Below are 23,463 nucleotides of genomic sequence, written 5' to 3'. Positions count from 1 at the left end.
TTCGGTGATACCAAGCTGTTGTCTCTGTCTCCCACTGCATTCTTTGGAGTGTGAAAAATAGCAAGTAAGCCTTTTTTTTTTTTGAGATAGGTTGGTTTCACTTTGTCGCCCAGGCTAGAGTGCAGTGGCATGATCTCAGTTCACTGCAGCCTCGACCTCCTGGGCTCAAGCAATCCTCCTGCCTCAGCCCCTCAAGTAGCTGGGACTACAGGCACACACCACCACACCCAAGTAGTTTTTTGTAGAGACGGGGTTTCACCATATTGCTCAGGCTGGTCTCGAATTCCTGAGCTAAAGCAGTCTGCCAGCCCCAGCCTCAGCCTCCCAAAGTGCTAGGATTACAGGCCCTGAGCCACTGTGCGCTGCTGAGAAAAAATAGCAAGTAAGCCTCCTCAGCTGACATTTGAATTACTTGCTGGGTCTTAAAATTTATGGAGATGACTAGTTTCTATTGATCTTGAGGTAACAGATACTGGTTAGTAGTGAAGGAGACATTTGAAAAAACAGGCATTAAATGGCACAGAATTAGAAGACTTTTGAATACTGATGGTTGTTCACACTAAAACCACGTCTTGTGGATATCCTTTAATACCAGTTTACTAAGTCTCTAATACAGTGGTAGCTGCTGGTGCTATTAACAACATAAATGTGGCCCTTTCCATGAGCTCATGGTCTACTCAGGAGGCAGATGAGAAAGAGTAGATAATATTTTAAAGAATGTTTCTCAGAGTCTCCAGGGCAATTCTAAAAGATCAAAAATTATTATTTTTTTGAGACAGGGTCTCACTGTGTCACCCAAGCTGGAGTGCAGTGGCACGATCTCAGCTTATTGCAACCTCCGCCTGTTGGGTTCAAACGATTCTCCTGCCTCAGCCTCCTGGGTAGCTGGGATTACAGGCGCCCGCCACCACGCCCGGCTAATTTTGTATTTTTAGTAGAGACGAGGTTTCACCACATTGGCCAGGCTGGTCTCAAACTCCTGACCTCAGGTGATCTGCCTGCCTCAGCCTCCTAGAGTGCTGGGATTACTTGAGCCACCGCACCCAGCCTCCAAAAATTATTTTGACCCATTGCAATATTGTCGGAATAAGAATATGTACAATGTCACAGTATGATTACCTTAAAAGTAAATTCTGGTATGCTTTTTTGGTGGGGGGTGGGGGGGAAGCATCACAGAACTTTTTATTTTTTGAGATGGAGGCTCGCTCTGTCACCTAGGCTGGACTGCAGTGGCGTGATCTTGGCTCACTGCAATCTCTGCCTTCTGGGTTCAAGCGATTCTCCTGCCTTAGCCTCCCAAGTAGCTGGGATTACAGGCATGCGCCATTGTGCCTGGCTAATCTGTGTATTTTTAGTAGAGATGGGGTTTCACCATGTTGGCCAGGTTGGTCTCGAACTCCTGACTTCAGGTGATCCGCCCACCTCGGCCTCCCGAAGTTCTGAGATTACAGGTGTGAGCCACGGTGCCTGGCCAGAGCTTTAAAATCATACATTCTAGCAGCAATAGGCAAATACAGGCCACCTTCCTTCCTTAACACTTACTTTCTACTTTTGAAATCTGAAGATTTTCTATGGTCAAACATTTTCAAAAGGTTTGAATATATCTTTTCTTACAAATGTTGGAAGCAGCAAAGTAACAGTGCCAGATAAAAACTCCTTGGCTTAAGCAAGCTCACACCTACTGGGATCCTTTCCTTTCCAGACAATGCACTGCTTGGCCCACCCACTGGGAGCATGTAATGTTGGCCTTGTGTAGCATCCTATAAGATTTCAGTGTGATTGAGAGGAAGAGGAAGAGGAAGCCTAAGAAACAAAACCTCTACACTCGTGGCAATGGTGGTCTCGGGCATCTTCTCTTAACCAAAGCTGTTTCTAGACGAACAAGTCTATTTCCTATTCCTTGGAGGCACAGATAGTCCTTCTGGAATCTCAGCCCTGATTTTGCTAAGTCTCAGCCATTGAGCTCAAGGCACGATGTGACAGTAGTTCTCAAAATGTAGTCCAAGGATCCATAGGCGTTCTGGAGACCGTTTCAAGGTGTCTATCTGTATTTTGTATTATGAAAGCTATTTTCATAAGACAAAATTTTGTATTATGAAAACTGTTTTCGTAATACAAAATTAAAGGGTCTATTTTTTTTCACTGTTATCTTGTCAGTGACTGCACTGTGATCTCAGGACAAACTGAATATAGGAGATGTGAGACTCTTGCTGTTCTCTATCAAGCCATGCATTAAAGAGATATGCAAAAATGTCATTCTTCTCACTAAAATGTGTCTTTGAGTTGGAAGATTTTTCCATAAAAATTTTAAAAATTTCAGTAAAACTTTTTTTTTAGAGACAAGGTCTCGCTGTCACCCAGGATGAAGAGCAGCAGTGGGATCATAGCTCACTGCAGCCTTGAACCCCTGGGCTCAAGCAATCAATCCTCCTGCCTCAGCCTCCCAAGTAGCATGAAGCCACTACGCCTAGCTAATTTTTTTTTTTAAACTTTTTTTTGTAGAGATGGAACCTTGCTATGTTGCTCAGGCTGGTCTGGATCTCTGGCCTCAAGCAATACTCCTGCGTTGGCCTCCCAAAGTACTGTGATTACAGGTATAAACCATCCATCGTTCCTGGCCTGACATAAAATTATTTATAGTAACAGGAAACATGTTATTTTTCAAAGGGATTACTTTAACACTTTCTATCTTAATTTTTAATATACTAAATATTGATAGAATGCACATAAATGGAAATGCTCTTAAAATTTTTTTTTCCAGACTATGAAGGGCTGCTGAAATAAAAGTTTGGGCATGGTGGCTCACGCCTGTAATCCAAAGCCAAGGTGGGTGGATCATCTTGAGGCCGGGAGTTCAAGACCAGCCTGGCTAACGTGGTGAAACTCTGTCTCTACTAAAAATACAAAAAATTAGCCAGGTGTGGTGGTGCATGCCTGTAATCCCAGCTACTCTGGAGGCTGAGGCAGGAGAATTGCTTGAGCCTGGGAGGCAGAGGTTGTAGTGAGCCAAGATTGCGCCACTGCACTCCAGCCTGGGTGACAGAGCGAGACCCCCCTCAAAAAAAAAAAAAAGAAAAAAAAATTGAGAACCACTTTCTAGCATAATGCTGGCTGCACAGGAAGCACCAAACACTGACTACCAGACCATCCAGCATTCCACACGGTTTCCATACAACTTGTGTGATTTTTCACACACACATTTTCGGGAAAATTGGATGCCAGATTTAACAGTTTCTTCTGAGGTTCACTTTGACCCAAAGAAGAAAAAAGATAAAAAGCTTTTAGGAACAGATGAGAAGAACCACATAGTCCTTAACACTGGGAGTATGACTGACTACTGCATGTCACTTACAGAATTATATGTGTAATTTACATCCAAGATGAAACTTGCATGTCAATGCTTTTGAGACTCAAACCAGAGCAACTGCAAGCTTCTCACTAGCATCAACTGATGAGCACAAAACAATTCTATCTTTGACACCTCTAGGTTCATGTAGTTTAAAAGAATATGGTTTTGTTCTGGGATTCATATACTACCATTCCTCAATGAAGCTATTTTAAGTTAAAAATATTAACATTTGGTCAAACACAGATTTATAATTATCTATACAAACCTGGAGGGGCCCAAGATAGCTTGTAAGGTGGACTTTCTGAATTCTAGTACATGGTGGAATGGTCAACTCTTCAAGATAAATCTTCAAGGCAACAAAAACTTTGGGCAGATCTGTGGAATCCGGAATCAGTAACCCTGCTTGAAACCAACACTGCTCCCAAAGCCAGAGAAGGCTTCTGCCTTAGTTGTCGTTACGTGACAAAATTCACAACCTAACCCAGACCTAAGCACAGAAAGCTTTTATTACCACAGAGGAAATCAGGAAATGCTGGAGGCAGCCTCGTTAGCTGTGTGATCAGGGAGGGGACAGGCAGGCGGGAACCCGTCATCAATCATGTCTGGGCAGTCTCCCAACCAACAGGTTTGTTTGGTTCAGGAGAGGCTTTTGCTGGGCTGTGTGTGTGTATGATCAGGAAGGTCAGCCTCGACAAATGGGCTTCTTCCTGGACATAGGACAGCCAGAACCGGGGACACCAGCTGCACAGACACCACCTTAAAATGGAAATCAAATTAGGTTCATTACATCAGGAAGTACATTTCACCCTGATCATAAAAGAGGGACAAGGGAGCACTGGGCTCTACTGGATAGCCTTTCTTTTAGATAAGATGCTTTTAAAAGTTAAACATTGGCAGGGCCTTTCCCCTAGCTAACAGCAAGCAGCACACAATTCCAAGTCAGCTTGTAAAGCTTTTGTTATCTTTGTTATCTGTTATTATTTGGATTTTGAACGAAATTGATGGAGTACGAGCCGGTAGAGGAATCCTGTTTGATCTGGAAATTTTCCGTGGAGAGCCCAAAAGGTCGGAGAACCAAGTTCCCAAGATCTTTTAATTTACCTGTAATGTAAAAGCAAAAACTCAAATGAATACAGGAATGAACAGAAGCAGGAAGGTACCAATTAATCTTGCCTTACCACTGAGTACAAAATATAAAAGTATCTCTTTGCAGTTAAAGAAATGCCTACTTTTAATATGATGAAAGCTTCCAGGAGAGTTCCCAGCCCCTATTCCCCACTCAGCAGTGCAGTCACTTTAATGCCATCCACCCTAAGCCTGTGCTTGCATAGATGAGAGTGGAGTCCTGCTGGCTCTCTCTGGGAATCAAAGCCTCCTGTCCTAACTGGCCAGTACTATCAGAGGACACAGGCTTCTGGGGTGAGTTCTGGGAAAACCAGCTGCTGTTCCAGTGAGGCTCAAGGCACCCTGCCAAGCCAGGTCTGCCTGGTAGTGAGGGCAGAGGTCCCTCCAAGTCTCTTCTCTCTAGAACGGCAGCAGCTACCTGCTAAATTTAATTCAACTCAGCCCATTTCCACTGAGCTTGGATTCATATTCAAGAGCTTCCTGCTTTCCTAAGCAAATCCGTAGCTTCTATACCAGACTAGCCATTTCTTAGAAATGGGATCTTGTTCATTTGCACAGCAACCTCAATAAGACCTCAATAGTCCAGCCTCCTCTTCCCAAGTTTCAGGCTTTATTTACACGACTTGGGTGAGGTATATAGGATGGGCGTGGTGGCTCACGCCTGTAATCCCAGCACTTTGGGAGGCCGAGATGGGTGGATCACCTGAGGTCAGGAGTTCGAGACCAGCCTGGCCAACATGGTGAAACCCTATCTCTACAAAAAATACAAAAATCAGCTGAGGGTGGTGGCATACGCCTATAATCCCAGCTACTAGGGAGGCTGAGGCAGGACAATCATTTGCACCTGGGAGGCAGAGGTTGCAGTGAGCTGAGATTGCGCCACTGCACTCCAGCCTGGGTGACAGAGTGAGATTCCGTCTCAAAAAAAAAAAAAAAAAAAAAAAGTCATGGTATATAGCCAGCGGTTCTTGCCAAGCATGGTGACTCATGCCTGTATTCCCAGCACTTTGGGAAGCTGAGGCAAGAGGAGGGTTTGAGCCCAGGAGTTCAAGACCAGCCCGAGCAACGTAGTGAGACTCTATCTCTACAAATTTTTTTTTAAAAAACAAAAAACAGTTCTTATGCTGTTTTAAGATATAAGGAACATTTGAAACTAGGAATGTTCCAGAAAATTTTGGCAGGGATGGGTGAATAAACAGTTTCAACCCTTTCTAAACTGCTTTAATTTTTCTTACAGGTCTACTTCCAGTGGAGGTGAGAATGGGGGTGGACGAAAAGAGAAATCCCTAATCACCAGAGGTACAGGCTCCTTCCCACTTCTTAGCAGCTTTTCTCACTCTGAGGCCTCCCATCTTAGAGTAAAGCCCAGGTAAAGAACTTGAAGGTGCATGGCCTTGGCTGGGTGCAGTGGCTCACACCTGTAATCCCAGCACTTTGGGAGGCTGAGGCAGGAGGATCACGTGAGCCTAGGAGTTTGAGACCAGCCTGGGCAACATAGGGAGACCCTGTATCTACAAAAATTTAAAAATTAGCTAGGTGTGGTGGCACACACCTGTTGTCACAGCTATGCAGAGGCTGAGTTAGGAGGACTGCTTGAGCCCAAGGAGTTCAGGGCTGCAGTGAGCCATGATCATGCCATTGCACTCCAGCCTGGGTAACAGAGCAAAAAAGATGCATGGCCTTTACATTTTACAGGCCTCCCTAATAACTCATGGTGAGAACTTTTAGTCTCAGGCTTAAGAACTAGCCCAAGGAAGCTCACTATGTCCAGAGAAAGGCCAACCCATCTTTGGATAAAACAGTAAATTGAGAAAGCTCCCAGAACCTGGGATGGCCGTTCTCCAGGCAGGCCTCCCAAACCTAAACCTGGGACACACACGTTCTGTGCTGCTGCTTGTGTCAGGAAATCACTGGCATAAACCCTGGGTGCCTGCACACGGCAGCGGCACAGCCTTGGGCACATGGGCGTAGAGGGAGGGGCTCACAACAAGCAAGAGCTTTAAAGACAGGGCAGCCTCAGGGTGACCTGAGTTAGCAACACCAACCAGGAACGCTGGCAGTTTGTTCTGGGGTTGGAAAAAGAGGACAGGAAGGGGGAAAAAAAACCCATCAAAAGCAGCCCAAGAAAATGTTGGTACTGGGAAATCCTTGGCTCTTGTGATATGGAGTGAGTGAAGTGAGAATGAGTATCAAGAGCCACTCACATCAGACTCCCGAGGAGGGGCAGCTCCATGGTGGAGAAGCCTACTCTGGATGGTCCACTGAGCCCAGGACCATTACATGGATGGAGGGATCACTGCAAGCCCATCTCCAGTGCCAGAAAAACAATTTAAAGTACAAACTGGAAATTTTACTTGGCATCTATCATGTGAGCCACTGGGATGTAAAGAATAAAAGTAGCTTCTATGCACAATGCTCAGTCTAGTGGGGAGGCAGACCCAAAGGACGGAGGTGTGCCCAGAGGTGCTTTCTGACCTTGCAGTGGCACGAAGAGGCCACGTGCCACAGTGCTCCGGGGGATGGGAATAGGTCCAGGGTGGTGGCATGTCACCGTGCTCCAGAGATGGCAGCTTCCTCAGGCAGCAATGGCTTGGCTTTAGGCTGGTCTGCACTAAAGGAGGTTTCCCTCTAGTGCAGAAAGACCATTCCAAGCTAAGACTGCAAATATTCAAACTGCCGATGAGAGGAAGAATTCTCTTTCCCAGGCCCTCGCTTTGCCTAACTGGCTAAAGGGCCTGTCTGCCACAAGCCACCTTTGAACTTTTAGCTTGGTTGATTCTATGGTGTGGCAGTCATGAAGATGTATTTCTCCAAATGCAGGGGACAGAGTGGGTGCACTCTAAAATCCATCAGCACATTCATGCAGAGGCCACCCTTCCCACCTGCTGCTTCCAGCCAATGCCTGAGCATGGGAGGGACTCGTCTGAGGGGCAGCACTGGCTCCCCAATGGCTTTGCTGAAACTTTCTCAGCACCACACTCCAGTGGAAAACTTCCCCCCTCCCCCGGCCCTTCCTCCTCCACAGGGGTCTGCCAACTCTGCCAACAGCCTCCAGCTCCCAGCCCCATTTTCCCTTGCAGGTGTTTCCCCCAATAAATCTCTTGTACTTTTAATCCTATCTTGGCATCTGTTTTTTGGATGACCCAAACTAACACATAGATAATTATTCTTTTTCCTTCAATTCCAGTATCTCTGCCTTTATAACATTTCACATTAGTTTCACCGACCATCACTTAAGGGGGAAAAAAAAAAAGAAAATGCGAAATTCTGCTTTCTAAATGAGATTACATATATATAATACCTGGCAGGTAGTAGACACATAATAAAAGGCACAGAAATAAATAGTCTCTGCGTTAGAGAAGACCTAAGGTCACCTGACATAGATTAATTCAACCAACATGTACTAACTACATGTGTGTGGCACCTTGCTGTGTGTGGTAGAGATGCAAAGATACATGACATGGTCTATACACCAAAACAAGCTTAGAATTTGACAAGGAAGAAAAGACATACACACAAAACCAAATTCATATGTAGCTGAGTTATAAAATGCTATGAGAGTCAGGAAGGGGAAGATTCCTTTGGCTGGGGCAGGAAGACAGGAAAGGGGTGGAGGAAAGAAGAGATTTGGTCTATCTTTGTCTAAGAGTTTGCACTTGAACCAGGCACCAAAGGCCATAGGACTGCAACCATATGAGACAGAGGTGCCGTCCTTGCAAGCCCAAACAGCGTGAGCCAATGCACAGAGATAGGCAGGCGAGCTGTGTGTCCAATGGGGCTGAAGCGGGGCAGGCAGGTGCCTCCTGCCAGGCTGTCCTGAGCCAGGCCCGTCAGTCTATGGTTCCAATGCCACAGGAGGCCACTGACAGCTTGAGAACTGAGTTTTCAGGGTTAGTAATCCTGTGGCAAAATGAAGAATGAACCAGAAGGGGAGACCCTGGGGGTGGTTCTGACAGAAAGTTAGTCCCACATTGTGGGAAAGAGCCCATTTATTCACTGAACAAACATTAAAATTTCTACAATGCTTGGGTAGATGGGCTCTGAAGCCAGAGTGTGGTCAGTGGAACACAAAGAACAGCGCAAAACAGTATGGTAGAATCAACAAGTTTTTAGTGACTGAAAAATTTACCTTTTGCTGTTTGTGCCGATGACAGAGAAGCAACAGCCTTCAGTAGAGCTCAGTCTCCTAAATATATGCACACGCATATGTTTTTCTGCCTGCTGTTTAGAGTCAGGTTGGGTGCTCAGAGGCTAAAGCAGCTTCCTTGTATCCAAATAGGATCATGTGCCAAACTAGCCTATCTGCCACACTTTCCACTGGCTGTCAAATTCTGTCTTCCCTATCTGGACAGTAATCAATGAGGTTTCCTTGTTTCCACCTACAGCACAGGTGGCACCATCACTCAGCCTGAATATGTCCACATGTCCTGAACTATTAGGATCTCGTCTATCAGACTAGATCCCATGGCAAAGAGAAGAGTACAGAACTACTCGTGCTTAGACCAGAATGTTTAGAGACAGGGATCAGAGTGCTTGCCACTGGGTTCAGTTGATAAATATTAATTTCTCTGCCAAGTAGCATATCACCATAACCCAATTGATTTGTTATACATAATTTCTCTTTGGAGATACTGACTGTGCATCAGGCAGTTTACCCTGAGCATAACCAGGAATGCTGTGTTTTCATCTCCTTAAGATCACTCGGGCATGGATTCGATGGAATGGCTCCTTTGGGACTTTCTCCTCTGTTCAGATGAAACAAATTGCATACAACTAAATCCTAATACCACATTTCCTCCTGTGAGGCAGGAAACTAAGGCATGCAGCTAACTCTAGCTTTTCTCCAAGCAAAAGGCAAATCAAGAGAGCCCAGCATAGAAAGGATAAAATTCATGCCCAATTGAAATTCTTATACAGGCAGACTTTATTTTGTTGTGCTGTGCTTTTTGTGCTTTACAGATATTGTGTTTTTTACAAATTGAAGATGTGTGGTAATCCTGCATTGAGCAAGTTTGTCAGCACAATTTTTCCAATAGCACGTGCTCATTTCATGTCTCTTTCATATTTTGGTAATTCTCATAATATTTCAAACCTTTTCACTATTCTTATACCTGTTATGGTGATCTAATCAGTGATCTGTGAGGTTACTATTTAATTATTTTGGGGTGCCATGAAATGCACCCGCATAAGACAGCTAACTGAAATGGTAAGTGCGGTGCATGTTCTGACTGCTCCTCTGACCAGCCATTCCCTTGTATCTCTCCCTCTCCTCAGGCTTCCCTCTTCCCTAAGCCACAACAATATTGAAATTAGGTCAATTAATAATCCTGTAATGACCTTTAAGTGTTCAAGTAAAGGGAAGAGCCAGACTTTAACAAAATTAAAAGTGCTACTTCAATGAACACATGAATAAGAAAGCAAAACAGCCTTATTGCTTATATGGAGAAAGTTCTAGGTGTCTGGATAGAAGATCAAACCAGCCACAACATTCCCTTAAGCCAAAGCCTTGGATTACCACAGCAAGGCCCTAACTTTCTTCAATCCTACCAAGGTTGAGTGAGGAAGCTGCTTTAAGGAAAGAAGCCATCTCCATAACGTAAACGTGCAAGGTGAAGCAGCAAAGGCTGACATAGAAGCTGCAAAAAGTTATTCAGAAGATCTAGCTAAGATCACTGATGAAGGTGGCTACACTAAACATGTTTTTAGTGTAGATGAAACAGCACTATATTGAAAGAAGATGCCGTATAGGACTTTCAAAGCAACAGGAAAGAATAATTCAATGCCTGGCTTCAAAGGATAGGCTAACTCTCTTGTTACGGGATAATACAGCTGGTGACTTTAAGTTGAGGCCACTGCTCATTTACCATTCCAAAAATCTTAGGGCCCTTAAGAATGATGCTAAATCTACTCTGCCTGTGCTCTAGAAATGGAACAACATAGCCTGGATGACAGCACATCTATTTATAGAATAATTTACTGAGCATTTTAAGCCTATTGTTGAGACCTACTGTTCAGGAAAGAAGATTCCTTTCAAAAAATTGCTGCTCACTGAAAATGTGCCTGGTCACTGAGGAGCTCTGAGATGAACAAGGAGATTAAAGTTGTTTTCAAACCTCCTAACATCCATTTTGCAGCCCATAGATCAAGGAGTAATTTTGACTTTATAGTCTTATTATTTAAGAAATACACTTCATTGGCCAGGCGCGGTGGCTCATGCCTGTAATCCCAGCACTTTGGGAGGCTGAGGTGGGTGGATCACGAGGTCAGGAGATCAAGACCATCCTGGCTACCACGGTGAAACCCCATCTCTACTAAAAAATACAAAAAATTAGCCGGGCTTGGTGGCGGGCACCTGTAGTCCCAGCTACTCAGGAGGCTGAGGCAGGAGAATGGCGTGAACCCAGGAGGTGGAGCTTGCACTGAGCCGAGATCGCACCACTGCACTCCAGCCTGGGCGACACAGAGAGACTCCGTCTCAAAAAAAAAAAAAAAGAAATACACTTCATATGGCTATGGCTGCTGAGATGGTCAAAATACCAACATTAACAGGAGTTTAAAAGAAGTTGATTTCAACCCTCATGGATGACTTTGAGGGGGTGAAGACTTCAGTGGAGGAAGTTGCTGCAGATGTGGTGAGAATAACAAGGTAACTAGAATTCGAGTGGAGCTTGAAGATGTGACTGAATTGCTACAATTTCATGATACAACTCGAATGAGGAGTTGCTTGCTGTGGATGAGCAAAAAAAGTGGTTTCTTGAGATGGAATCTACTCCTGGTGAAGATGTTGTGAACATTGTTGAAGTGACAACAAAGGATTTAGAATATTACATAAACTGGCCGGGCACAGTGGCTCACGCCTATAATCCCAGCACTTTGGGAGGCTGAGGCAGGCCAATCACTTGAGTTCAGGAGTTCGAGACCAGCCTGGCCAACATGGTGAAAACCCATCTCTACAAAAATAGAAAAATTAGCTGGGTGTGGTGGCATACACCTGTAATCCCAGCTACTTGGGAGGCTGAGGCAGAAGAATTGTTTGAACCCAGGAGGCGGGGTTGCAGTGAGCCAGGATTGTGCCACTGCACTCCAGCCTGGTGACAGAATGAGGCTCTGTGTCACACACACACACACACACACACGCACAAATCCCCAAATATTACATAACCTTAGCTGATAAAGCAGCAGCAGGGTTTGAGAGGACTGAGTCCAATACTGGAAGAACCATTGTGAGTAAAATGCTATCAAACAGCACTGCATGCTACTGATAAATCTTTCATGAAAGGAAAAATCAACTGATGTGGCAAACTTCCTTGCTATCTTATTTAAAGATACTGCCACAGATACCGCAATGTTTAGCAACTACCAACCTGATCAGTCAGCAACCATCCACATGGAGGCAAGGCCCTCCAGCAGCAAAACAATTACAACTCCCTAAAGGCTGGGCTCATCGTCAGCATTTTTTAATAATGTATTTTAAAATTAAGGTATGTACATTTTTTTTTTTAAGACACAGTGCTGTTGCATACTTAGTAGACTACAGTATTATATAAACATAACTTCTGTATGCACTGGGAAACCAAAAAATTCTTGTGACTCGCTTTATTGTGCTGGTCTGGAACTGAACCTGCAACATCTCTGAGGTACGCCTGTATTTGACCTTGGGTAAATTCGAGGGCTGAAAGAAGCCTTACCAAGAACTTTCAAAGGAGTGGGAACTATTCTCCTAAGAGAAGCCTCAGGATGGCAATTAGGAAATGAAGACAAAAGCAAAGCACTGAAAAGCTACTGATATTCTCTACTGAGGGAACAACCAACCACAACAAGGAATTGGTTTCTTGTGCCATGTGGCCAGAGTGCAAAATCCTGCAAGTGTACAGTCTGTAATGACAGATATCAGGCAGAATAGTATGAAGAGAAATGTGGAAAAAAAAAAAGACTGGGTTTCTGTACCTACATGTATGGCTTCAGCCGCTTTAAGAGGGGTGGTAACAAGTCAATCTTTCTTGTAAGCCTCAGTGAGGAAGCTGATTCTAGGACCTTCTACTACTTGCAAAGCAGAAAAGCACACAATGTCCAGGTATAGCCAGAAGAATATGCTGAACTTGGCAATGACATGTTAATTCTATCTCCATATATAGCTCTTGAATATGGCACTCCTACAAGATGATATACATATTTTTTGCTTTTGAGACAGGGTTTCACTCTGTTGCCCAGACTGGCATGAAGTGGTGCCATCACAGCTCACTGCAGCTTTGATCTCCTGGGCTCAAGCAATCCTCCCACCTTAGCCTCCCAAGTGGCTGAGACTACAGGCACATGCCACATGCCGGGCTAATTTTTTATTTTTTTGTAGAGACAGGGTCTTGCTATGCTGCCTAGGCTGGTCTTGAACTCTTCAACTGCGGTCTTGACCTCCCAGGCTCAAGTGATCTTCTTACATAGGCCTCCCAATGTGCCAGGATTATAGGCATGAACCACCATGCCAAGCTCCAGATGGTATTCTTAATTCAGCTCACAATGTGCCCTCATCAGATTGCTAGTGGCCAGGAGTGAACAACTGAGTGACTTTAAGAATCAGGACACCAGGAATATGTTCCTAGAAAGTGAAGGTATGAGTGGAAAACCTGGGTTGGATTATGAACAAGGCCCACATGTGTGCCAGAGTGGCCAGGGCAGGGAGCAGCAGCAGGTGCTGGTGAAAGGAAGGTGGATTACTGGGGCAATGCCCTGTCTTTGTGTTATGGTTTCTTTGAGGGAAGTAGGTAAGTTTCAAGTAGCTGCTCTAGGTCAAGGTAGGGATAGGCACCTGGCAGCTCTTGGTTAAGTTAGGAAGAGCAGCATCTCATGGAATGGTCAGAATACAAGCCATACTTGTGTTCTGGGACCTAGTCCCTACCCAGCACCTGAGGCAAGGGAAGCTTGTTATCCCCTGCACACCCAGTAAGTAGTAATGTAACTGACTCTATTCCTCCAGTGGCAACTTGTCCAAATAGAGAGCTGAGATCTGAACTCTAGTGAATTGGAAGACCACACATTCTGAAATGTTTGCTTTCTAGTTTTTCTCTGCTGCAGCTACAACACAAAGAAGAAAAGATAAAACTCAGTGCCATGGCTGCTTTTGCTCAGGAGGTGTCTCTCAGAGCAGAGCTGAACGCCCCTCTTAGCCATGCCCTCCTCTGGCCTCTAACCCCTCACCTGAGCTGCCTCCACACTCCGTCTCTCAACTCATCAGGGTCATTGAAGTTGAGTGTGCATCAGAAACACTTGAGAGGTTAAAACTTAGATTGCTGAGCTCCATCTTAAATCTCTGATTCAGTAGGTCTGGGGTAGGGCCTGATATCATGCATTTTGGCATGGTTTTGGCAGGTTCTCAGGTGCTGATGTTCTGGGCACCATATCTGAGATGCAGCTCCAAAAGGTTAACTTGCTTTGCAACTGGTGATTAGAATCTTGATGAGAGAGCTTATATTAAAAATGAATTGTAAACACCCATCTCTAGTGATTAGAGGGCTAAAGCTGCCTGGGTAGGGCTTCCCCGTTAGACAATGTGAAAAGTAGCCCATGCAGCCTAGGTTACCTTTTGGAGAAAGTAGATGACTCTATCTGCTACCTTATAGTTCAATAAACTGAGATGACAGATTAAGGAAGAACCAAAAATATATACATACAGATTTTATTGACAATTTCACTTGCTTGAAAGACTTCTTGGCTGGGCCAGCATACGGGATAAAATAACTTGCAAATGATGACAGATGTCTTTACCCTATATTCTTTTCTATTTGGAATCAAAGCTTGTTTGGAGACCTGTATCATCATCCCAGTACAAACCTCTTGCCCTCCCAGCATGGCTGCCATAAATAATGACTCATGTGCAAAGAACCAACCCCCAGGAAGGCACTCTTCCCATAAGGTGACACAGCCACACTTCTCAAGGGACTCCTGAGGGCAGAGCAGTAACCCTGGGAGTTTGTCCTAAGTATCTTACAGTTGAGCAGAGAGCTTCAGGGTAGCTGAAAGTGTCTCGTCAGTTTTACTTTTAAATGTTTTTTTTCCTATTTGCCTATGTGAGCAAAAATTTACTACTGTAAAATTGAAACAATGAAATATACCCATAAAGGCTTAGATATACTCATAAAGGCTGTGTCTGCCATATGAAACCTGACTTCAAATCTTTATGTTCCTCAAACTAACCTGATTATTCTGATTATAAATGCTATACTGTACATTTGAATTTATATAAAACACTACTTTTTTTTTTTTTCTATATTGTGGTTTCACATGAGATTTTTCTTTTCTTTTTTCTTTCTTTTTTTGTTTTTGAGACAGGGTCTTGGCTCTGTTACCCAGGCTGGTACCATCATAACACTGCAAACTTGACCTCCTGGACTAAGGCAATCCACCTCAGCCTCCCAAGTAGCTGGGACCACAGTCTTGTGCTACCACGCCTGGCTAATTTTTAAAGATTTTGCAGAGATGGGGGTCTTGCCATGTTGCCCAGGCTGGTCTCGAACTGCTGGGCTCAAGCAATCCTCCCACCTTGGCCTCCCCAAATGTTAGGATTACAGGCATGAGCTACTGTACCCAGCCAACTTTTTTCCCAGCTATTTAAGAAAACTGTGAAATCATTCCATTAGAGAGAAAGCAAATAAAGCATCAATGACTAGCTCCTCAAAAATGCTCTGAGCCTCCTGGGATGCTATGTCCAGGGTCTCTATTTCCATCTCATCACACTATCAACCACACATACCCTTAAGTCCTTTTAAACCTTACATTCCTTGGTTATTATGGCTGGGAGGCTAATTATCCCAGAGAAAAGGACCAAAAAAACCAAACAAACAAACAAAAAACAACAACCAACCCCCACTCCAGCTGCTGACCACTTTCCTCAAGTGATCGTCTTGATGCTATCACGATCATCTTCTGTGATCAGCAAGGACTGTGCCACTAGGACTAATGGCCACCCTGGGTCTCTTGTTCTAAAGATTATAAATGATGGGCTAGAAACGGCAAAGCAAATAATTGTTCTACCCACTAATAATTCCTATCAGGATTTTTTCCCTCAAGGAGTACATAGCTCTTCTTTCTAATGAAAAGGAAATTACAGAGATGGAAGAAAAAACAAGTTAAAGAATACTGAACACATCTAAATAAAAACCCATTTTGTACTACTCAAGGTGATCTACAGATTCAATGTAATCCCTGTCAAAACACCAATGACATTCTTCACAGAAATAGAAAAATCCTAAAATTTGTATGGAACCACAAAAGACTCTGAAAGCTAAAGTGATCCTGAATAAAAAGAACAAAAGCTATAGGCATAGGCATCACACTACCTGATTTTATAATTTTCTTTTTTTTTAAAGACAAGGTCTCACTCTGTCACCCAGGCTTGAGTGCAGTGGCATCATTGTGGCTCACTGAAGTCTCGATCTCCTGGGCTCAAGTGATCCTCCCACGGCAGCCTCCTAAGTAGCTGGGACTACAGGTGCACACCAGCGTACCTGGCTAATTTTTTTAGTGACAGGATTTTGCCATGTTGCCCAGGCTGGTCTTGAACTCGGGCTCAGCCTCCCAAATTGCTGGGATTATAGGTGTGAGCCACCACACCCAGCCCACACTACCCAATTTAAAAAATTTTTAACTGCTTATTCTCCATAGAAGCCATAAACTAGCATAAAGATCATGCAGTCCACTGTGAAAAGCTTGCTCAGAACTTCTAAGTGATATTAATTTGCATTCAGAATGTCTAGCCTCTAGGGATCTCACAGAACATGAACCAAAGTTACCTCATCTGCAACAAGGAGGAAAGAATACCAGAAAAGCTCTTGTGGGGGCTGAAATTCCATGTAAAGAGTGATTTCTCTCTTCTAGGTTATCTATTGTGGGGTAACACCTAGAGCAGTATCTTATTCATGATTTTTATACTCATTAAGGGAAAAAAGGAATCTAGCCATTCAAACTACACATGTGTAACAACACATATTATTTACAAAGCAACTTAAGTTGGTTAAGTCTAATGGCAGGTGAATTCATTTTAGAAGCAACCGAGGGAATGAATTCAATTTGAATTTTTTCAAATGAAGAGAATGACATAAGAAAAACCCAAAGCCTTGGAGACAGAAAATTCTGGTGCATTAGAATTTATAAAGACAAGGAAAAATGGAAGTTTTAATTCCACCTGGAACTAACAATAGGCAGTAAGATTCAGTTTGCACCAGTCCCTTTACTGGACTGGCTTTAAAAAAATGGACTAAGAAACCAATGCCTTCCAGATCCACTATGGCCATTCACAAGGTCATCTTTTTTAGCAAGAAATTCAAATACTAAATGCAAACAGTTTTTTTTTTTTTTTTTTTTTGCTAAAATAGAGCATCATTGTTAGTAAAAATAGGTGAGAAAATGCTCTTTTCCCTCTTCTTTGAGACAGGGTCATGCTCTGTTGCCCAGTCTGGAGTGTGGTGGCACCATCATTGCTCACTGCAGCCTCTAACCCTTGGGCTCAAGTGATCCTCCCATGTAGCTGGGACTACGGGCAGACACACGCCACCATGCCTGACTAATTTTTTGTGGAGATGGGGTTTCACCATGTTGCCTAGGCTGGCCTCGAACTCCTGGGCTTAAGCAATCCTCCTACCTTGGCATCCTAAAGTGCTGGGATTACAGGAGCCACTGTGCCTGGCCAAGTTTAATTAAATATGTAAATTAGGGGAAAAGCTCCCCTATTCCACTCCCTTTTTTGGAAAATCTGGGGAAGGCTCCAGAGTTATCCTGAATCTGAAGCAGCAGTCTTTACAGTCTGAGTCTACCTGGCAGGGGCCAAAGTCTCTGGATAGTCTAGGTTAATGGCCTCCTCTCAATCAACTTGGCTATCAGAATGATCCTTTGGGAAATTTGTTCCCATTGTCTGGATGCTGATGTCTGAAGGCCATAAATGCCAGACAGGCTCAATTTATTTTAAATGATTTTTCCTTTAGGGCCACATGATTGCAATTTATAAAATGTAATTCAAACAACAGATTTAGAAAATACTCAAAAAGGAAAATACATGGCAGATCTTCACCAGCGAAATATCAGACAGGTTACAAGTGGAAAAGACTTAAGTCTGTGTTCAGGAACCCTCACTCCTCTTACTTAAGCAGATTGCTCGTGGGAGGTTCCAACTCTAAAATGCTTTGGCAAATACGAGAAATAACTAAACATGGATCAAATGAATCCATTTGCCCTACCCCTACCCCCAGTCTGATTTCTCTTTACTCCTAATTCCTGCCCTCTCATGTGTTCTCAAACACTAAAGGGACTTTGAGTGCCATTTTCTAAATAAAAATTCTCATGATCTTGACTGCATCCTAATGAACCTCAAGGAGTGATTATTCAATGAAGAAACTAAACTGTTTTTATGTAATTGTTATTTGAAATCGAGGTTGGTGGTATCCTAGGATTTTAAATCCCATTTAAGCATAATCCCAGGGAACTGAATTATGCTTAAATTCTTGCAGGCAAGAAAAATTTCCAAGGAAATCAAAAAGGAAATCTGGTTTCCAAAAAAGCCAATACCCTCTCTAAGCCACGCTGCCCCTTCTGGGGTCAAAATAACTCAGAAGTCAGTAGCCTTGTGGTAGAGTCCGAAACTTTCTAACTCATGTGTTCTCCTCTAGTATTCGCTATGTCCCCACCCTAGGTTCCTAGCTGTTTATGATCAAGCAAAGTAAGAAGTAAGCTTACCTAACATCTCTTCTTTTAGTCTTTCATTACGTTCTTCAATTTGCTTAGGTAATCTCTGAGGAAAAGAGGAGAAACAAGGGTTGGTAAAAAAAAAAAAAAACAAAAAAAACCTTTCCCTTTATTTTGAATTTGAGAAACACAAGAATCCTAATGTGGAAATAAGATCAAGTTAAGTATATGTCTATGATCCTATTAAATAAAAAAAAAAAAAACCCAAGTATTTATGTTTGTGGTGCGCTACATAAAGACAAAAGTTCTGTTTGGGCCAGGTGCAGTGACTCCTGCCCACATTCCCAGCACTTTTGGAGGCCGAGTTGGGAGGATCGCTTGAGCTCAGGAGTTTGAGACCACCTTGGGCAACATGGCAAAATGCCGTCTCTACAAGAAATACAAAAATTAGCTGGGTGTGTTGGCATGTGTCTGTAGTCGCAGCTACTCAGGAGGCTGAGGTGGGAGGGTGGCTTGAATCTGGGAGGTTGAGGGTGCAGTGTGCCATGACTGTGCCACTGCTCTCCAGCCTGGGTGACAGAGACCCTTTCTCAAAAAAAAAAAAAAAAAAGTTTTGTTTGGCTCTGTTTCCAGTTCTTAATAGAAAGTCTACACTAAAGGAGGGCATCAATACAAATTTAACAAATATATACAGAAAAAAGTTTGAAAGGATACATATCAGATGTTTACAGTGCTATATTTGTATTTTTAACTTTTTTTTTTATTCATTTGTATTTTTTGTTTTTTTAAGACAGAGTCTCACACTGTCGCCCAGACTGGAGTGCAGTGGCACAATCTCAGCTCACTGCAACCTCCACCTCCTGGGTTCAAGCGATTCTCCTGCCTCAGCCTCTTGAGTAGCTGGGATTACAGGCATGTGCCACCACACCCAGGTAATTTTGTATTTTTAGTAGAGACAGGGTTTCTCCATGTTGGTCAGGCTGGTCTCGAACTCCCGACCTCAGGTGATCTGCCCTCCTCGGCTTCCCAAAGTGCTGGGATTACAGGCGTGAGCCACTGCACCCAGCCTGTTTGTTTGTTTTTAAGATACAAGGTCTTACTCTGTTGCCCATGATGGAATGCAGTGATGTAGTCACAGCTCACTGCAGCCTCCAACTCCTGGGCTCAATGATCCTCTCTGTTGCCCAGGCTGCAGTGTAGTGGCATGATCTCAGCTCACTGCAACCTCTGCCTTCTGGGTTCAAGCAATTCTCCTGCCTCCCGAGTAGCTAGGATTACAGGTGTGTACGACCACACCCGGCTAATTTTTTGTATTTTTAGAAGAGATGGGGTTTTGTTGTGTTGGCCAGGCTGGTCTCGAGCTCCTGGCCTCAAGTGATCTCTCCTCCTCGGCCTCCTAAAGTGCTGGGATTACAGGCAAGAGCCACTGCGCCTGGCCTCCCATATATCTTGATAAGCTCCTCAAAAGCACAGAAATGGAATTTAACTGTGTCTGAAAGGATTATTTAGGACTCACTGGGTAGCAACACAAAGAATAGAAGGAAAAATATTTAAAAAATTTTAGGTTTTACCATACAAGCTTCTCTTGCTTGATGTATTGATGGATCTTTTTCTAATATAGATTTATAGTCTTCCAGGGCTTCATCTAGCTTGTCCGTCTTCTCATACAACTCTGCTCTCCTCAATATTGCCCTGATATAGCTGGGGTTTAATTGAATTGCTGTAAAAAGAGAAGAAACAATTTTTAACACAAAGAAAAACAGCCTACATATCTCTGGCTATATCAGATTCCTTCATCAATCATCCTCCAAGGATACGAAAGGAAGAGTCATTTGCCAAGTGTATAACTGATGCTGGAAAACTTTTTCTATAAAGAGCAAGATAGTAAAGATTGTAGGAGTAAAGATTGTAGGCTTTGTGGGCCAGACAGACCATCTGTGTCGCAGCTCCTCAATGATACTATTGTAGTACAAGAGCAGGCACAGATAATACAAAAAAGGATAGGTGTGTTCCAATAAACTATTTATGGACACTAAAATTTAAGTTCACATAATTTTCAAATTATCATGAAATATTTTTCTTTTGCTTTCCAATGATTTAAAACTGTAAAAACCATTCTTAGCTTTTAGGCTATCAAAAACAGGTGGCAGGCTGGATTTGGCTTGTGACTGTAGTTTGCCATATCCTGGTCTATACTCCAAGTCCTGGTTTTTGCCTACTTGTCATTTACCCAGTCCAGGACAGGCCAGAACAGAGTTCAAGTGCGCAGTGAAAGAGTGAGAGAGAATTTTTTTTTTTAGACGGAGTCTCGCTCTGTCGCCCAGGCTGGAGTGCAGTGGTGTGATCTTGGCTCACTACAACCTCCTCCTCCCAGGTTCAAGCGATTCTCCTACCTCAGCCTCCCACGTAGCTGGGATTACAGGCATGCGCCACCATGCCCAGCTAATTTTTGTATTTTTAGTAGAGATGGGGTTTCATTATGTTGGCCAGGCTAGGTGAGAGAGAATTTGAAGATACAAATTAAAGAGTTAAGGGAAACCAATCTGGTGGCAGACTATCATTCTCTTTTTTCTAGGTCTTGAGTACTAAGATTATATTTCTAGTTAAATCCTCACTGTTCCTTCAACCCTCAAACTACTGCTCCAGCACTATGAGGTGGTTGATGCATAATATCTTTTCCTTTATCCAGCATCAGCTGCCCTTCTAATAATCCTTTGCTATGTTTTGGTTCAACATACTGCATTTCTTCTAATTTCTTCCAAGTTGTTTCTTTTTCTATTAGAAAGCAGTGCTGGCCAGGTGTGGTGGCTCAGGCCCATAATCCCAGCACTTTGGGAGGCCGAGGCAGGCAGGTCAATTGGGGTCAGGACTTTGAGACCGCCAGCCTAGCCAACATGGCGAAACCCCATCACTACTAAAAATACAAAAATTAGCTGGGCGTGGCAGTGTGGGTCTGTAATCCCAGCTATTCGGGTGGTTTAGGCATAAGAATCACTTGAACCCAGGAGGCGGAGGTTGCGTGCAGTGAGTGGCGATTGCATCACTGTACTCCAGCCCGGGCAACAGAGAGATAATACTCTGTCCCAAAAAAAAAAAAAAAAAAAGCAATGTCTTGGCTCTAGAACTTTTTTCTTTTCTCATAATCTATCCTTAATTTTTAAATTCATGCTTTCTGTGAACATTTATTTAGTACTTAATATGTATGTCCAATGTAGTATGTCTCTGGGCTATAGTGGTAAACAAGACAGACACAGTCCTTGTTCTCATGAAGCCTTATGCTATTCTAGTAGGCAAGAATAGACAGGTATATAATTTCAATAGTCATAGTACTATAACGAAAAATAAAACAAAGTCATGGAAATGCAAGTGAAGCGAGAAATGAGGTAACTTCAGAAAGTGGTCTCAGAATATAAAGAGGGACTATGTGAGAGAGGCCAGCCATGTGAAAGGCTAAGGAGGAGCATGCCAGGAAGAGGGACCAACAAGAATAACTCTGGCATGTGAGTTATCAGGCTGGGGATCAGAGGCTGAAATGTAGGGCCATGGAGGACCTTCCTGGCCAGGCAAAGGAGTTTGGACTTTTTCCTGAGTGTGATGAGAAGCCACTGGAAAGTTTTCAAGCAAGCTTCAGACATACTCTGATTTACATTTTTGAAGGACTGCTTTGGCTGTAGTGTTGGGGGGTGGGGCAAGACTGAAAGCTGTGAGATCAGCTGGAAAGCTAATGCAGTGGTCCAGATGAGAGAAGATGCTGGCTTGGTCTAAGCTGGAAATAGTAGAGATGGAAAACAGCAGCCGGATTAGATTAAGTATGTCTTTAAATTTGAGCCCATGGAACTTGCTAATTAATTAATTAGCCATGTGGCATGAAAGAACAATCAGGGATGACTCCAAAGGTTTAACTTAAGCAAGGGAACGGATGGTAATGTCATTTATTAGAATGAAAAAAACTAACTGCAAGTTTTGTGTGTGTATGGGGGCTGGGCACGTTAAATCTGAGGTGCCTACCAGACATCTAAGAAAAAAGAACAACTTTGCAGTGGGATACAGGACACTAGACTACAGGGTAGAAGTCAGAGTTGAAGACAGAAACTCTGCCATACACATGGCATGTATTTATTAGTTTTATATTTTAAAATTCATTAATTTTGGCTTTTATCTTTATGAAAATACTCCTTTTGTTTCCCTTAATTGCATTTTTGTTGCTCCAATTTCTTTTTTTTAGACGGAATCTTGCTCTGTCACCCAGGCTGGAGTGTAATGGCGTGATCTCGGCTCACTGCAACCTCCACCTCCCAGGTTCAAGTGATTCTCCTGCCTCAGCCTCCTGAGTAGCTGGGATTACAGGCACTTGCCGCCATGCCCGGCTAATTTTTGTACTTTTAGTAGAGAGAGGGTTTCACCATAATGATCAGGCTGGTCTCAAACTCCTGACCTCATGATCCACCAGCCTCAGCCTCCCAAAGTGTTGGGATTACAGGCGTGAGCCACTGTGCCCGGCCTGTTGCTCTAATTTCTTAGGTTAAAAAATCTGTGCATTTTCCGTCTTAATTTAACTTTTAAAATGACAAATAAAAATTGTGTTTATTTATGGTATACAACATAAATATAACATAACATGTTTTGAAATATACACACAAGGTGGAATGGCTACATTGTGCTAATTTATAGATAGTATTTAAAGCTTCAGAACTGAATGAGATCACTTAGGGAGAAAATACAGAGGGGGAAAAAAAAGAACAGGGTCCCACGCTGGACTAAGATCTAGAGACTTCCAAAATGTTGAAGTTGACATAAAAGCTAACAGAGGAGAATAAGAAGGAATAGCCAACGAAGCAGGGAAAAAATGAATAGAGTTCATTAAATTTAAGAGAGAGAATTTTAAAGGAGAAAGGAATGATAAACTGTATTAAATGCAGGTAAGGTCAAGTAAAGTTAGGCTAGAGAAGCAACGACTAAATTGAGCAAGATGAAACTGCTGATGACCTTTACAAGATGGGTTTCAATGGCATGGATAAAACAAATGCTCCATGGAAGTGAAGTAAGGAGAAAAATAGGATAAGACAAAGTAGAGACAGCCAAGTATAGACAATTATTTCAATGAAAGGGATCAGATAAATGGTACAGCAATTGAAGGAGAATATTGGGTCAGGAGAAGGTTTTCTGAAAGAACCCTAATCTTGAGCTGGGGGCAGTGGCTCACGCCTGTAATCCCAGCACTTTGGGAGGACGAGGCAGGCAGATCACGAGGTCAGGAGTTCAAGACCAGCCTGGCCAATATGGTGAAACCCCGTCTCTACCAAAAATACAAAAATTAGCCG

At 43.2% G+C, this 23,463-nt stretch overlaps 2 protein-coding genes across 3 annotated transcripts in view; one reads left to right on the top strand and one right to left on the bottom strand.

Annotated features, from left to right (window-relative positions):
- Positions 1-7,590, top strand: part of PWWP2A (PWWP domain containing 2A) — a 57,424-nt gene extending 49,834 nt beyond the window's left edge. Inside the window, exon 3 of the mRNA XM_055387516.2 lies at positions 5,712-7,590. Within this exon, the coding sequence (XP_055243491.1) occupies positions 5,712-5,764 (53 nt within the window). The 3' untranslated portion in view covers positions 5,765-7,590. The remainder of the gene's footprint in view (positions 1-5,711) is intronic.
- Positions 3,838-23,463, bottom strand: part of TTC1 (tetratricopeptide repeat domain 1) — a 56,095-nt gene continuing 36,469 nt past the window's right edge. For both annotated transcript variants that reach the window (XM_004042924.5, XM_055387517.2), the window contains exons 6-8: positions 19,714-19,862; positions 18,194-18,248; positions 3,838-4,450 (exon numbers count right to left, since the gene is read on the bottom strand). In XM_004042924.5, coding sequence (XP_004042972.3) covers positions 4,317-4,450; positions 18,194-18,248; positions 19,714-19,862 — 338 coding nt within the window. In that variant the 3' untranslated portion in view covers positions 3,838-4,316. The remainder of the gene's footprint in view (positions 4,451-18,193; positions 18,249-19,713; positions 19,863-23,463) is intronic.

The sequence above is a fragment of the Gorilla gorilla genome, chromosome 4 (assembly GCF_029281585.2).
Source record: "Gorilla gorilla gorilla isolate KB3781 chromosome 4, NHGRI_mGorGor1-v2.1_pri, whole genome shotgun sequence".
Classification (NCBI taxonomy): domain Eukaryota; kingdom Metazoa; phylum Chordata; class Mammalia; order Primates; family Hominidae; genus Gorilla; species Gorilla gorilla.
This window is presented reverse-complemented; position numbering and strand designations above follow the sequence as displayed.